The 16,944-nt window shown below is 49.7% G+C and overlaps 1 protein-coding gene across 1 annotated transcript; it reads left to right on the forward strand.

The window, feature by feature from the left end:
• Positions 1 to 78: 78 nt before the first annotated feature.
• On the forward strand, positions 79 to 11,927 carry BIRC5 (baculoviral IAP repeat containing 5). Its single transcript, XM_008013083.3, has 4 exons — positions 79 to 264; positions 516 to 625; positions 2,156 to 2,273; positions 10,028 to 11,927. Exons 1-4 carry the CDS (start codon positions 154 to 156, stop codon positions 10,115 to 10,117), a joined length of 429 nt encoding a protein of 142 aa, XP_008011274.1. The 5' UTR covers positions 79 to 153; the 3' UTR covers positions 10,118 to 11,927.
• The last annotated feature ends 5,017 nt before the right edge of the window (positions 11,928 to 16,944 follow it).

Raw genomic sequence — 16,944 nt, forward strand, 5'->3', positions numbered from 1 at the left:
CCCGGCACGCCCCGCGCCGCCCCGCCTCTACTCCCAGAAGGCTGCGGGGGGTGAACCTCCTAAGAGGGCGTGCGCTCCCGACATGCCCCGCGGCGCGCCATTAACCGCCAGATTTGAATCGCGGGACTCGTTGGCAGAGGTGGCGGCGGCGGCATGGGTGCCCCGACGTTGCCCCCTGCCTGGCAGCCCTTTCTCAAGGACCACCGCATCTCTACATTCAAGAACTGGCCCTTCTTGGAGGGCTGCGCCTGCACCCCGGAGCGGGTGAGACTGCCCGGCCTCCTGGGGTCCCCCAGACCCGTCTTACCCTTTCTCTAGCGAGGCCACTGTGACTGGGCCCCGGGGGTACGAGCCGCCCTCCCCTTCCCGTCCTATCCCCAGCGAGGCCACTGTGGCTGGGCACCTTGGGTCTGAGCCGCCCTCCCCTCCTTGCTTTGTCCCCATCGAGGCCTTCGTGGCTGGGCTCGGGGTTCCGGGCTGCCGAGTCCACTCACGAGCTGTGCTGTCCCTTGCAGATGGCCGAGGCTGGCTTCATCCACTGCCCCACTGAGAACGAGCCAGACTTGGCCCAGTGTTTCTTCTGCTTCAAGGAGCTGGAAGGCTGGGAGCCGGATGACGACCCCATGTAAGTCTTCTCTGGCCAGCCACGATGGGCTTTGTTTTGAACTGAGCTGTCAAAAGATTTGAATTGTGAAGACACTTAGTATGGGAGGGTTGCTTTCCAGCCTCAATGCTTCTTAAACGGCTGTTGTGAACGGATACCTCTCTATATGCTGGTGCCTTGGTGATGCTTACAACCTGATTAAATTTCATTTGACCAAAATGCCCTTAGGGTGGATGTTAAAGTCTCATTCACATAAGATGCCTGATCCTGTTGCTGTGAACTGCCAGGGATGTCCAAGTGCTTTTCTTGAGATTTTTTTAAAAAGTTTAATTGAAATATAACCCACACAGCACAAAAATTACCCTTTGAAAGTGTGCACTTCACACTTTGGGAGGCTGAAGTGGGTGGATCACCTGAGGTCAGGAGTTTGAGACCAGCCTGGCCAACATGGCAAAACCCCAGCTCTACTAAAAATACAGAAATTAGCCGGGCATGGTAGCACTCACCTGTAATCCCAGCTACTGGGGAGGCTGAGGCGGGAGAATCGCTTGAACCTGGGAGGCGGAGGTTGCAGTGAACAGAGATCGGGCCATTGCACTCCAGCCTGGTCAACAGAGCGAGACTCCATCATAAAAACAAAAAATTGAAAAAAAAAGAGAAAGAAAGAAAGCATGTACTTCAGTGTTGTTTTGGCTTTTTTTCTTCAAGATGCCTAGTTAATGACAATGAAATTCTGTACTCAGATGATGTCTGTCTTTCCACACTGTAATGCTATAACCTTTTCTCACCCTTTTTTCTGTCCGAATCAGTTGCTTCCACAACTTGAATTTTTTTCCCTTGAGAATCACCCCAGTTGTTTTTCTTGTTGGCCAGAAGAGAGTAGCTGTGTTTTTCTTCGTATGTTTGCTATGGTGGTTGTACTGCATCCCAGTAATCACTGGGAAAATATTTGTCTTGAAAATGAATAAGTGTTATCATATTTGCAGATTAGAGTTACAACTGGCTGTCCTTTTGGACTTTGAGTGGCCATGTTTTCATTGTAATACAGTTCTGGTAACGGTGATAATCAGCAATGCAGGGAGACTCCCCTAGCAGGAAATGAGAGTATGAGCTAGAGGGGTCCCTTGGGGAACCCTGGGCAATAATGGCCTTCTCTGCCCTTAATCCTTACAGTGGATTACGTAACGATTTCAGTGAAATGAAATTGCTTCAAACAGTTCCTTGAGAATGTTAGAGGGGTTTGACATGTAATTCCTTTGAACTTACACCATGTAACACTTTTCCAACTAACTGCTAAAGAAGTCCAGATAAAATAGATACATTAGCCACACAGATGTCGGGGGAGACGTCCACAGGGAGGAGAAGGTGCTAAGAGGTGCCATATGGGAATGTGGCTTGGGCACAGCACGGATGCCATCAACTTCAGACTTGACGTCTTGCTCCTGAGGCAGAGCAGGGTGTGCCTGTGGAGGGCGCGGGGAGGTGGCCCGTTGGGAGTGGACTGCCACTTTAATCCCTTCAACTGCCTTTCCGCTGTTTTGATTTTTCTAGAGAGGAACATAAAAAGCATTCATCCGGTTGCGCTTTCCTTTCTGTCAAGAAGCAGTTTGAAGAATTAACCCTCGGTGAATTTTTGAAACTGGACAGAGAAAGAGCCAAGAACAAAATTGTATGTATTGGGAATAAGAACTGCTCAAACCCTGTTCAATGTCTTTAGCACTAAACTACCTAGTCCCTCAAAGGGACTCTGTGTTTTCCTCAGGAAGCATTTTTTGTTTTTTTTCTGAGACGGAGTTTCACTCTTGTTGCCCAGGCTGGAGTGCAGTGGCGCAATCTCGGCTCACTGCAACCTCCGACTCTCGGGTTCAAGTGATTCTCCTACCTCAGCCTCCCAAGTAGCTGGGATTACAGGCACGTGCCACAACACCCAGCTAATTTTTAGTAGAGATGGGGTTTCACCATGCTGGCCAGGCTGGTCTCAAACTCCTGACCTCATGGTTCGCCCACCTCAGCCTCCCAAAGTGCTGTGATTACAGGTGTGAGCCACCGCACCTGGCTTTTTTTTTTTTTCTCTGAGACAGAGTTTCACTGTTGCCCAGGCTGGAGTGGAGCGGCATGATCTCGGCTCACTGCAACTTCTGCCTTCCGGGCTCAAGCGGTTTGCCTGCTTCAGCCTCCCAAGTAGCTGGGATTATAGGCATGTGCCACCACACCCAGCTAATTTTTGTATTTTGATAGAGACAAGGTTTTGCCATGTTGGCCAGACTGAACTTGAACTCCTGACCTCAGGTGATCCGCCCACCTCGGCCTCCCAGAGTGCTGGGATTACAGGTGTGAGCCATCACGACCGGACTCAGGAAGTATTTTTATTTTTATTTATTTGAGATGGAGTCTTGCTCTGTCACCCAGCCTGGAGTGCAGTGACATGATCTTGGCTCACTGCAAGCTCCGCCTCCCTGGTTCAAGCCATTCTTCTGCCTCAGCCTCCCTAGTAGCTGGGACTACAGGCACCCACCACCATGCCCAGCTAATTTTTTTGTATTTTTAGTAGAGACAGGGTTTCGCCGTGTTAGCCAGGATGATCTCGATCTCCTGACCTCGTGATCCGCCCACCTCGGCCTCCCAAAGTGCTGGGATTACAGGTGTGAGCCACTGTACCCGGCTGTTTTTATTTTTTTGAGACAGGGACTCACTCTGTCACCTGGGCTGCAGTGCAGTAGTGCCCCATAGCTCACTGCAGCCTCGAACTCCTGAGCTCAAGTGATCCTCCTGCCTCATCCTCCCAAGTAATTGGGACTACAGGCACACCCCACCATGCCCACCTACTTTATTTATTTATTTACTTATTTTTGTAGAGATGAGGGTTCCCTATGTTGTCCAGGCTGGTCTTGAACTCCTGAGCTCAAGGGATCCTTTTGCCTTGGCCTCCCAAAGTGCTGAGATTACAGGCATGAGCTACCATACCCAGCTAGGAATCATTTTTAAAGCCCCTAGGATATATGTGTGATTTTAAAGCTCCTGGAGTGTGGCCGCACGTGGTGGCTCACACCTGTAATCCCAGCACTTTGGGAGGCTGAGGCGGGCAGATGACTTGAGGTCAGGAATTTGAGACCAGCCTGGGCAACATGATGAAACACCATCTCTACTAAAAATATACAAATTAGGCTGCGCGTGGTGGCTTACACCTGTAATCCCAGCACTTTGGGAGGCTGAGGTGGGCAGATCACTTGAGGTCAGGAATTTGAGACCAGCCTGGGCAGCATGATGAAACACCATCTCTACTAAAAATACACAAATTAGCTGGGCATGGTGGTGGGCACTTGTAATCCCAGCTACTTGGGAGGCTAAGGCAGGATAATCTCTTAAACCCGGGAGGCAGAGGTTGCAGTGAGCCAAGATCGTGCCACTGCACACCAGCCTGGGCGACAGAGCAATAGTCTATCTCAGAAAAAAAAAAAAAAAAAAGGTTGGCGCGGTGGCTCACGCCTGTAATCCCAGCACTTTGGGAGGCTAAGGCAGGCAGATCACGAGGTCAGGAGATTGAGACCATCCTCACCAACATGGTGAAACCCTGTCTCTACTAAAAATCCAAAAATTTATCTGGGCATGGTGGTGTGTACCTGTAGTCCCAGCTACTTGGGAGGCTGAGGCAGGGGAATCGCTTGAACCTGGGAGGCAGAGGTTACAGTGAGCCGAGATAGCACCACTACACTCCAGCCTGGCGACAGAGCGAGACTCTGTCTCAAAAAAGAAAAAAAAAGCGCCTGGAGTATGATCTTGGGGTTGTGTGGTCAGAAAAACATGTACCCTTAGTAAAGGTGTATTGAGCTTGAGGTTCCTTGGTTGGTGGGGACATTGTAACATTAGGATTGCCTTCCTGCCCTCAGTGAAAACCTACACGGGGTGTCACATGGCCGCGTGCTCCTGTGCTGGCAGTGGTGTGAACAGAGGTCTGGGGACACATAGTAGAGGGTATGTGGGGAACGGGTAAAAAGAGGCAGCAGCCCATCAGGACCCAAAGGGTTTTCTGCAGGTGACTCCCTCCAGGCTCTTGTCCAGTTGTGCTGGGCTATTGTGACAGCAGAAGGTGAAGCCATGGGTCCACAAAAGGGGTGGCTCCCGAGCAGCCAGGGTGTGGAGCATGAGGCTTGCCAGAGAAGACTAGAGCTCCAGTTAAGGCAGAATTTTAGATTGACAAGGAATGCTTTTTTAGTATAAGCAAATCCCACATTTTGTGTCAGTATTTACTAGAAACTTAGTCATTTATCTGAAGTTGAAATGTAACTGGGCATTGTTTTTTTTTTTGAGACAGAGTCTCACTCTGTCACCCAGGCTTGAGTGCAGTGGTGCCATCTCAGCTCACTGCAACCTCTGCCTCCCGAGGTCAAGCGATTCTCCTACCTCAGCCTCCCAAGTAGCTGAGATGACAGGCACGCACCACCATCCCTGGCTAATTTTTGTATTTTTAGTAGAGACGGGGTTTCACCAAGCTGGCCAGGCAGGTCTTGAACTCCTGACCTCGTGATCTGCCCTCTTTAGCCTCCCAGAGTGCTGGGATTACAGGCATGAGCCGCCATGCCTGGCCTTTTTTTTTTTTTTTTTTAAGACAGAGTCTCACTCTGTCGCCCAGGCTGGAGTGCAGTGGCGCGATCTTGGCTCACTACAAGCTCCGCCTCCCGGGTTCACACCATTCTCTTACTTCAGCCTCCCGATTAGCTGGGACTATAGGCACCCACCACCACGTCCGGCTAATTTTTTTTGGTATTTTTAGTAGAGATGGGGTTTCGTTTCACTGCGGTATCCAGGATGGTCTCCATCTCCTGACCTCATGATCCGCCAATCTTGGCCTCCCAAAGTGCTAGGATTACAGGCGGGAGCCACCACGCCCAGCTTTTTCTTTTTTTTTTTTTTTGAGACAGAGTTTTGCTCTGTCACTCAGGCTGCAGTGCAGTGCACGCTGCCTCAGCCTCCCAAGTAGCTGGGATTAATGGCCCATGCCACCACGCCCAGCTAATTTTTGTATTTTTAGTAGAGACAGGGTTTCATCATGTTGGTCAGGCTGGTCTCAAACTCCTAACCTCAAGTGATCTGCATGCCTCGGCCTCCCAAAGCTCTGGGATTACAGGTGTGAGCTACTGCGCCCAGCCTAGGCGTCGAATATTCTCATTTCCTAAGTCTGGCAGCCCCACACAGAATAAGTAATGGAGGATTCCATATCCTTGTAGCAAAGCCCTGGGCGGAGAGTCAGGAGACGTTGTGACGCCAGTCGTGGTCATACTTTCCTTGCTAAATAGAGGTTAGACACCCCCCGCCGTCCCATGGTTTCTCAGGTTCCTTTTCAGCTTGAAAATTGTATTTCTTTTTAGAAATCAGCGTAAAATAATTATGTCCTTATATGTGGCTTTTTAAAAATTTGACACAGAGTGACACTCAGTCGCCCAGGCTGGAGGGCGGTGGTGCGATCTTGGCTCACTGCCACCTCCATCTCCCAGGTTCAAGTGATTCTTGTGCCTCAGGCTCCCAAGTAGCTGGGATTATAGGTATGTGCCACCAGGCCCAGCTAACTTTTGTATTTTTAGTAGAGACGGGGTTTTGCCATGTTGGCTGAGCCAGTCTCGAACTCTTGGCCTCAAGTGATCTGCCCGCCTTGGCCTCCCAAAGTGCTGGGATTACAGGCATGAACCACCACGCCTGGCCTCAATATAGTGGCTTTTAAGTGCTAAGGACTAAGATAGCGTTTTGTCGGGAAGAGGGAAGAGGGTGAAGCATGCTGTGGGAGAGCTCGTCACCCGGTTGAGGTTGTGGGAGCTGCAGCGTGGAAACTGGAAAGTGGGCTGGGGATCATCTTGTTCTGGGTCAGAGGTCAGCCAGCTTTTCTGTAGTGTGCCACAGACCATCCCTTAGCCCTCGTGGGTTACAGCCTCTGTTGCATATTGCCTTTTGTTGTAGTTTTTCACAACCTTTTAGAAACATAAAAAGCATTCTTAGCCTGTGGGCTGGACAAAAAAAGGCCATGACGGGCTGGATGGATTTGGCCAGCAGGCCCTGGCTTGCCAAGCCCTGTTTTAGACAAGGAGCAGCTTGTGTGCCTGGAACCATCATGAGCACAGGGGAGGAGCAGGGGATGTGGAGGCGTGGGCTGGAAGCCAGGTCCCAGAGCGCTGAGAAAGACAGAGGGTTGTTGCCATTGCAAACAGAGCAACTGAAATCTGACACAGTCCAGTTCCAGAAAGCCCTGAAGTGCTGGTGGACGCTGCGGGGTGCTCTGCTCTAGGGTTACAGGGGTGAGGATGCAGTCTGGTGTGAGAAGTCGACTCACCTGTTTGAAGATGAGATTAAGAAAAGTAGACTTCCAGGATGTGTGAGCTGAAGGGGCAGGACGCAGAAGTAGAGGCCTCGGCCCCCGCAGGAGACTCCTCGGTCTCCATCTCCTGATAGACCCAGCCAGATTGGAATGAGGGGAGACATTCCAGCCTTTGAGAACAGTGGGGAGATTTTAAAAGCTGCTTGGCTTTTATTTTGAACTGTTTTTTGTTTTCCCAAATTCAGAATACAGAATACTTTTATGGATTTGTTTTTATTACTTTAATTCTGAAATAATTTTTTTTTTTTTTTTTTTTTTTTTGAGACAGGGTCTTACTCTGTCACCCAGGCTGAGTGCAGTGGTGTGATCTTGGCTCACCTCAGCCTCAACCTTCTGGGCTCAGATGATCCTCCGACCTTAGCCTCCCAAGCAGCTGGGACCACAGGCACGTGTGTTGTGCTATACAAATCCTGAAGACAAGGATACTGTTGCTGGTGATGCTAGGGATTCCCAAGATCCCAGACTTGACGGCAGGATGCCCCTGTCTGCTGCCTTGCCAGGGTGCCAGGAGGGTGCTTCTGTGGAAGCTGAGGTCTGGCCACCCAGGGCGCTGCATTGGGCGCTGATTCTTGTTTCTGCTGCTGCCTCGGTGCTTAGCTTTTGAAACAATGAAATAAATTAGAACCAATGTGAAAATTGATCGGGAAATAAATTTAATGTGGAAATAAACAGAGCAACTTAGTGCAATGGTGAGATCTCACTCACTACAACCTCCGCCTCCCGGGTTCAAATGATTCTCCTGCCTCCACCTCCTGAGTAGCTGAGATTACAGGCGCCCACAACTGCACCCCGCTTAGTTTTGTATTTTTAGTAGAGACGGGGTTTCACCATGTTGGCCAGGATGGTCTTGAACTCCTGACCTCATGATCTGCCCCCCTCGGCCTCCCAAAGTGCTAGGATTACAGGTGTGAGCCACTGTGCCTGGCCTGTTTTGTTTTTCAGTAGTGAGAGTTCTTGTGTTTGCTTTGCCCCCCTCCCTTTAGTGGAAAATGCATAAAATGGAGATATTGATCTCCACATTGGGGTGGTTAAATTATAGTATGTATGCAAAGGAGCTTTGTTAATTTTATGCTTTTTTGAAAGTGAAGAAGAAACTGAATAATCTGTGTGTGTGTATGTATGTGTGTGTGTGTGTATATATATATATATATATATATATATTTTTTTTTTTTTTAAAGCCATGGTTATCTTTCCATATCAGTAAAGGTGAGGCTCCCTGGGACTGCAGAGTTGTCCATTACAGTCCATTACAAGGTGCATTGTTGGGCCAGGTGCAGTGGTTTGTGCCTGAATCCCAGCACTTTGGGAGGCCAAAGCAGGAGGATTGATTGAGCCCAGGAGTTTTGAGGCAAGCCTGGGCAATGTGGCCAGACCTCATCTCTTCAAAAAATTCACAAAAAATTAGCCAGGCATGGTGGCATGTGCCTGTAGTCTCAACTACTCAGGAGGCTGGGGTGGGAGGATCACTTTGAGTCTTGGAGGTCAAAGCTGCAGTAAGCCATGGTCTTGCCAGTGCATTCCAGCCTGGGGGACAGAGTGAGACCCTGTCTCTAAAAAAAAAAAAAACAAAGGTGCACCATTTTTTTTCTTATCAATTTATTATTTTTAAATTAAATTTTCTTTCAATTAATAATTTACAAATTATAAATGTATATAAAAATAAATTACAAATTATTATACATGAGGTAAAACTTAGGATATATAAAGTACATATTGAAAAGTAATTTTTTGGCTGGGTGCGGTGGCTCACACCTGTAATCCCAGCACTTTGGGAGGCCGAGGCGGGTAGATCACCTGAAGTCGGGAGTTTAAGACCAGCCTGGGCCGGGCGTGGTGGCTCAAGCCTGTAATCCCAGCACTTTGGGAGGCCGAGGCGGGCGGATCACGAGGTCAGGAGATCGAGACCATCCTGGCTAACACGGTGAAACCCCATCTCTACTAAAAAATAGAAAAAAACTAGCCGGGCGAGGTGGCGGGCGCCTGTAGTCCCAGCTACTCAGGAGGCTGAGGCAGGAGAATGGCGTGAACCCGGGAGGTGGAGCTTGCAGTGAGCCGAGATCTGGCCACCGCACTCCAGCCTGGGCGACAGAGCGAGACTCTGTCTCAAAAAAAAAAAAAAAAGACCAGCCTGACCAACATGGAGAAACCCCATGTCTATTAAAAATACAAAATTAGCCAGGCATGGTGGCGCATGCCTGTAATCCCAGCTACTCAGGAGGCTGTGGCAGGAGAATCTCTTGAACCCGAGAGGCGTTGCAGTGAGCTGAGATCACGCCTTTGCACTCCAGCCTGGGCAACAAGAGCAAAAGTCTGTCTCAAAAAAATAATTTTTTTAAAGTAACGTCTATCAGAAAACAAATTTAACCCAATAAAGGTTTTTGTTTTTTAATGTAGCAGAGGAGTTAGGGTGAATAAAAAATATGATAGGGAAGGGGGTCCCTGGATTTGCTAATGTGGTTGTCATTTACCCCTTAGGAGAAAGCTCTGTTAGCAGAATGAAAAAATTGGAAGCCAGATTCAGGGAAGGACTGGAAGCAAAAAGAATTTCTGTTCAAGGAAAAGCCTGATGTTTGCCAGGGTCTGTTTAACTGGACATGAAGAGGAAGGCTCTGGACTTTCCTCCAGGAGTTTCAGGAGAAAGATAGGGCGGTGGTTAAGAGCAGAGCTCTGCCTAGACTAGCTGGGTACTTGGAGTGGCTGCTTCAGGCTGGACTTTGGTTTCCTCATCTGTATAGTAGAGAGATGGGAGCACCCACCGCAGGGTCACTGTGAGCATAAATCAGTTAATGGAGTGAAGCTGGTAGAATGGTGCTGGGTGCATACCAAGTGCTCCGTCCATGTTTTCTGTTATTCGATGATTAGGAGGCAGCTTAAACTAGAGGAGTTGATCTGAATCAGGATGTTTGTCCCAGGTAGCTGGGAATCTGCCCCAGCCCAGTGCCCAGTTGATTTAGGTGCTCTATCAGTGTTCCCTGATTGTTTTTTCCTTTGTCATCTATCTACAGGATGTGACTGGGAAGCTCTGGTTTCAGTGTCATGTGTCTATTCTTTATTTCCAGGCAAAGGAAACCAACAATAAGAAGAAAGAATTTGAGGAAACTGCGAAGAAAGTGCGCTGTGCCATCGAGCAGCTGGCTGCCATGGACTGAGGCCTCTGGCCGGAGCTGCCTGGTCCCAGAGTGGTTGCACCACTTCCAGGGTTTATTCCCTGGTGCCACCAGCTTTCCTGTGGGACCCTTAGTAATGCCTTGGGAAAGGAGAAGATCAATATTTTCCAATTAGATATTTCAGCTGTATCTTGTTTTGTCTTGAAAGTGGCACCAGAGGTGCTTCTACCTGTGCAGCGCGTGCTGCTAACAGTGACTGCCTATCTCTCTCTTTTTTTTTTTTTTTGGCTCATTTTTGTCTTCTTGATTCCCGGACTTACCAGGTGAGAAGTGGGGGAGGAAGAAGGTGGTGTCCCTTTTGCTAGAGCTGACGGCTTTGTTCGCGTGGGCAGAGCCTTCCACACTGAATGTGTCTGGACCTCATGTTGTTGAGGCTGTCACACAGTCCTGAGTGTGGACTTGGCAGGTGCCTGTTGAATCTGAGCTGCAGGCTTCTCATCTGTCATGCCTGTGCTGCCTCAGAGGCCACTTTTTTTTTTTTTTTTTTTTTTTTTTTTTGGTAGATGCCTGACTTGTGGACTTGTGTGTGATGAGGAGGGGAATGGAGACAGAGTCTCCGGCTCCTCTACTGTTTCACAACTTGTCTTTCTTATTTTGTTTGAATTGTTAATTCATAGAATAGCACAAACTACAATTAAAACTAAGCACAAAGCCATTCTAAGTCATTGGGGAAACGGGGTGAACTTCAGGTGGACCTGGAGACAGAATAGAGTGATAGGAAGCGTCTGGCAGATACTCTTTGCCACTGCTGTGTGATTAGACAGGCCCAGTGAGCTTCGGGGCACATGCTGGCTGCTCCTCCCTGAGAAAAAGGCAGTGGCCTGAATCCTTTTTAAATGACTTGGCCTGATGCTGTGTGGGACTGGCTGGGCTGCTGCAGGCCGTGTGTCTGTCAGCCCGACCTTTACATCTGTCATGTTCTCCACATGGGGAAGGGATGCAGTCTGCCCAGGTCCCCGCTTTCTTTGGCGGCAGCAGCTCCCGCAGCGCTGAAGTCTGGCGTAAGATGATGGATTGGATTCGCCCTCCTCCCTGTCACAGAGCTGCAGGGTGGATTGTTACAGCTTCGTTGGAAACCTCTGGAGGTCATCTCAGCTGTTCCTGAGAAATAAAAAGCCTGTCATTTCAAACACTGCTGTGGACCCTACTGGGTTTTTAAAATATTGTCAGTTTTTCATCGTCGTCTCTAGCCTGCCAACAGCCATCTGCCTAGATAGCCGCAGTGAGGATGAGCATCCTAACAGAGACGCAGTTGTCTGGGCGCTCGCCAGAGCCACGAACCCCACACCTGTTTGTATCATCCGGGCTCCTTCCGGGTAGAAACAACTGAAAATGCACTTCAGACCCACTTATTTCTGCCACATCTGAGTTGGCCTCAGACTTTTCCCTCTAAACTTGGAGAATATCACAGTGGTTTTTGTTAGCAGAAAACGTACTCCAGCCTCTGTACTCATCTAAGCTGCTTATTTTTGATATTTGTACCAGTCTATAAATGGATACTTCACTTAAATAACTTGCTTATAAATTGACTTTGTAGAGAAGCTGGAAAAAATGATTTTGTCTTCAGCTCCTTTGCACGCCAGGCGGTGATGTGGATCTCGGCTTCTGTCTGCCTGTGCTGGGGGCGGGACTGAGTGGGAGCCACCCCTCTCAGCCCGCCTGCTATGGCTTTTCCTTAAAGGCCATTCTTCCAACCAGACCCTCATGGCTGCCAGCATCTGAAAGCTTCCTCAACATCTGTTAATAAAGCCATAGGCCCTTGTCTGAGGGCAACCACTCAGACTTTCTTTCAGATTGGTGTCCATGTGTCCGTTTTCCAGGTTCTCTAAGAGTGGAGTGTGGGAAGGGTTGTGAATGGAGGCTTCTGAGCTGTGGGTGAAGTTCCAATGGCAGGTTAGAGCTCTTCGGGCCAACTGCCACCCTGGAAAGTAGAGACAGCAGTGCCTGCCACCAGAAGAGGCCAGCAAGCCAAACTGGAGCCCCCATTGCAGGCTGTCGCCATGTAGAAAGAATAACTCACAATTGCCAATAAAGTCTAATGTGGTTTTATCTACTTCTTTTTTTTTCCCCTGGAGACAAGGCCTTGCCCTCCCAGGCTGGAATGCAGTGGAATGAACAAAGCTCACCACAACCTCAAATTGTTGCGTTCAGGTGAACCTCCCACCTCAGCCTCCCAAATAGCTGGGACTACAGGTGCAGGCCGTCACACCCGGCTAATTGAAAAATTTTGTTTTGTTTAGATGGGATCTCACTTTGTTGCCCAGGCTGGTCTCAAACTCCTGGGCTCAAGTGATTGTCCTGCTTTGGGATTGTTGGTATGGCCGGGAGCCACTGTGCCTGGCCTAGCTACCTTTTTTTTTTTTTTTTTTTTTTTTTTTTTGAGACGGAGTCTTTCTCTGTCGCCCAGCCTGGGGTGCAGTGGCTGGATCTCAGCTCACTGCAAGCTCCACCTCCTGGGTTTACGCTATTCTCCTGCCTCAACCTCCCAAGTAGCTGGGACTACAGGGGCCCGCCACCTCGCCTGGCTAGTTTTTTGTATTTTTTAGTAGAGACGGGGTTTCACCATGTCAGCCAGGATGGTCTCCATCTCCTTACCTCGTGATCCGCCCGCCTCGGCCTCCCAAAGTGCTGGGATTACAGGCTCGAGCCACCGCGCCCAGCCATAGCTACCATTTTTTAACGCAGAAATGAAAACTTGTAGAAATGAAATAACTCATCCAAGACAGTAGAATAAGTAACTTTTAGGGCTGGGATTTGAACCCAGGCAGCCTGGGCCCTCACTGATGAAGGACACTGTCGGCTTGTGGGGGTGGCTGTGGTCGGCTGTCTGATTCTAGGGAGGGAGGGCTGTCTTTAAAGCACCCCTATTCCATTTTCAGACAGCTTTGTCAGAAAGGCTGTCATGGAACTGACACCTGCCTCCCCAAGGCTTCCACAGATCCTCGCTGTACATTGTAACCTTTGACGTTGAAATGTAAATTCACAGGAAGTTGTAAGGCTAGTACAGGTGGTCCCGATTCCGTTCCCCTCCTTTCTGCTGTTGTGAGGACAGTGCACTGTATTCACTTTCAACATCCAAGGTCTGTGTTGAGAGGGTGAGTTGTGCGGCCCAGCTTGCCCCGGGCCTATCTTGCCATCACGAAGGATTTCCTGACTCAGCTGAATCTAGCTCAACAAAGGACCAACTAAGCTGCAGATTTTCTCTCCGCTGGGCTTAGCCTACATTATTTACACCTGTTTTCAGCTGGATGGGCCCAAACTGGGACCTTCCCTTCCGGGGTTTCCACGTGATCCCCAAAGGGGTGACATCCATTCGTTCACTCAGGTATTTGCTTGTGCACCTACAGTGTGCCAGGTGCCAGGTCCAGGAATTGAAGCCCACGAACAACTCTTGCAGTGAGTTCCCCGGGTTTTTGTTCTCTGAACGGTGGGAAGACAGGTCAGCAAATAGCCATGCACGTCTGCACATGTGTGGCTGGTGTCTGCAGAAGTACCGAGAAGACAGTGAGCTCTGCCCTGGATGGCAACAGGAAAGGGCATCCCTATGCAGCTGTTTGTCCTGGCATAGGTGGCAGGCTGCCAGTGGGACCAGGAAGGGAAGGGGAGGATGCACAGACCGGAAGGAACGGAACAGAACGGAACGGGCACTGCAGGTGCGCTCTGCGATGTGGGGAAGCACAGGCTGGTTCCGGGATGATGCCGGAGAAGCCCTGCAGCCTAAGGCACTGCCCATTCCACGTTACCCAGTGAGTCAAAGCCTCCCAGCAAGACATTTAGTCTCTCAAAGCCAGTGCAGGTCTCAGCTTTGTCTGGGGAGGAACTTTCACTCTAGAAAATACAAACTCATTTCCCTTTGAGGAAGTTATTTCTCCAGAATATCATTTCCAGCCACCATCCGGGATGCTGGGCAGATGCTGCAGTGCCCAAAGCACGGCTGCCCGAGAAGCTTGTCCCTTAGCAACCCCGTGTGGCCTTGGAGGCGCCTGCCTGCCTCCCTGAGAGTGGAACCCTGTTGGGCTGCCAGGATCGCCGGGCAGGTGCTGGGGAAGCCTGGGTGACCGTGCTGAGCCCCTCACAGGCCTGGGAGTTGTGCTTGGGGATGAGACCTCCTCGCTCTTCGGCTGCCTCCCAATCATGACCACATCTCACAAACAATAACACTGTCAACGAAAAGTGAAAAGGTGCATGGTTCTAACCTATGGCCCCAACCATGTAAGAGCCTTTAGAATGTGGGGTTTTGACTCAAACAGTGGCTTTGAGTCTACCGGGGGGATTAGCTTCCTAATGCCCTGAGTGAATGAATTGACCGGTTGGACAGGAAAACTCAGCAAGGTTCATTTTCTGTGGGGGGATGTTTGTCAATGCAGTGAAATCAGTTGCAGCAAAGGTGGCACTGAGCTGCTCCAACAGTGACTCAGCCACGGCTCCAGCTGCTTCCCCAGCCCTGTGGGGGAGGTGGCAGATGGTGTCATCAGCCTGGAGCAGAGGGCTCTGCCCGCTGGCATCACAAGGGCCAGGCCTGCTGGTCCTCCAGCTGCTGGCTCCAGGTAGTTACATATGGGTTTACAAGAAGAGGCAGGGCCGGGTGCGGTGGCTCATGCCTGTAATCCTAGCACTTTGGGAGGCTGAGGTGGGTGATCATCTGAGGTTAGGAGTTCGAAATCAGCCTGACCAACATGGTGAAACCCAGCCTCCACTAAATACAAAAAAAATTAGCCGGGCATGGTGGTGGGTGCTTATTGTTCCAGCTACTCAGGAGGCTGAAGCAGGAGAATTGCTTGAACCTGGGACGCAGAGGTTGTAATGAGTCAAGATCATGCCACTGCACTCCAGCCTGGGCAACAGAATGAGACACTGTCTTAAAAAAAAAAAAAAAAAAAAAAAAATCAATCAATAAAATAAAAATAAGAGAGGCAGGGTGCAGTAGCTCACACCTGTAATCCCAGCACTTTGGGAAGCTGAGGTGGGAATACTGCTGGAGGCCAGGAGTTTGAGACCAGCCTGGGTAACAAAGCAAGACTCTGTCTCTACCAAAATAATAATTTAAAAAATTACCTGGGAATGCTGTGACATGTCTCTGATCCCAGCTACTCTGGAGGCTGAGGTGTGAGAAACACTCGTGCTAGGAAGTTGAGGTTGCATTGAGCCGCGATCACACCGCTACACCACTGTACCACTCTAACCTGGGCAACAGAGCAAGACCTCACCTCTGGGGGAAAAAAAAAAAAAAAAGAAGAGGTTTGGATGCCACATCGTTTTTTGTCACTTATAACTGGAATTTCGTCCATCAAAAGCCCATTTGGCACTGATTTCAGTGATAGGAGTCTGATGCTGGCTTGGAAGAGGCCTGACAGCCTAGAGACAAGCTTGGAGCTCCAAGCTGATGAAAGAATGATGAATAATGAAAAATAATGGGTTGTTCTAAAGCAGTGCCTTTTCATACTGGGCTAGGGTATAATTTGGGTCCATTTCAAGGGACATATACTAGCAGAATTCATCAAAGTAGCCCCTCGAAGGCTGGTGCCTGCTGCCTCGGGGACAATGTAATCAGTGGTTCCAGCTGCACATCTAGGGTTGGAAACGCTGAACCCAGGCTTTCTCATGCAGATGCGGTATGGATTGCTAACAAGGCTGTCTCCTAGCACTGCAGCATGAGTGAAACACGTGTCCATTCTGCAGAGACGCGGCTCTGTGATGCTGAAACCTCCTTCTTCTTTTTTTTTTTTCTTTTCAGATGGAGTCTCGCTCTGTTGCCCAGGCTGGAGTGCAGTGGTGCTGTCTCGGCTCACTGCAACCTCCGCCTCCCGGGTTCATGCAGTTCTCCTCCCTCAGCTTCCTGAGTTGCTGGGACTACAGGCGCCCACCACCATGCCCGGCTAATTTTTGTATTTTTAGTAGAGACAGGGTTTCACTGTGTTAGCCAGGATGGTCTCGATCTCCTGACCTCATGATCCGCCTGCCTTGGCCTCCCAAAGTGCTGAGATTACAGGTGTGAGCCACTGCACCCGGCCGAAACCTCCTTCTAGATAACAGCTGCGTTACGTTTTTTTTTTTTTTAGATGGAGTCTTGCTCTTTTGCCCAGGCTGGAGTGCAGTGGTGTGATCTCGGCTCACTGCAACCTCCGTCTCCCGGGTTCAAGCGATTCTTCTGCCTCAGGCTCCTGAGTAACTGGGATTGTAGGCGTGAGCCACCACGCCTGGCTAATTTTTGTAATTTTAGTAGAAACAGGGTTTCACCATGTTGGCCAGGCTGGTATCAAACTCCTGACCTCAAGTGATCCACCTGCCTTGGCCTCCTAAAGTGCTGAGATTACAGGCATGAGCCACCGCGCCTGGTCTTTTTATTTTATATATATATTTTTTGAGACAGAGTCTCGCTCTATCATCCAGGCTGGAGTGCAGGGGCACCATCTCAGCTCACTGTAACCTCTGCCTCCTGAGTTCAAGTGATTCTTCTGCCTCAGCCTCTCAAATAGCTGGGACCACAGGCGCACACCACCAGGCCCAGCTAATTCTTGTATTTTTAGTAGAGACGGGGTTTCACCATGTTGGTCAGGCTGGTCTTGAATTCCTGACCTCATGATCAGCCCACCTCGGCCTCCCAAAGTGCTGGGATTATAGGCGTGAGCCACTGCACCCGGCCGAAATCTCCCTCTAAATAACAGTGGTGTTAAGTGTTACAAGCCTGAGCCACTACACCTGGTCTTTTTTCGATTTTTAAAGATAGGGTCTCACTCTATTGATCACAGCCACAGCTCACTGCAGCCTCAACCTCCTGCCTGGGTTCAAGCCATCCTCCCACCTTGGCC

Source organism: Chlorocebus sabaeus, chromosome 16, assembly GCF_047675955.1.
Source record: "Chlorocebus sabaeus isolate Y175 chromosome 16, mChlSab1.0.hap1, whole genome shotgun sequence".
In the NCBI taxonomy this organism is placed as follows: Eukaryota; Metazoa; Chordata; class Mammalia; order Primates; family Cercopithecidae; genus Chlorocebus; species Chlorocebus sabaeus.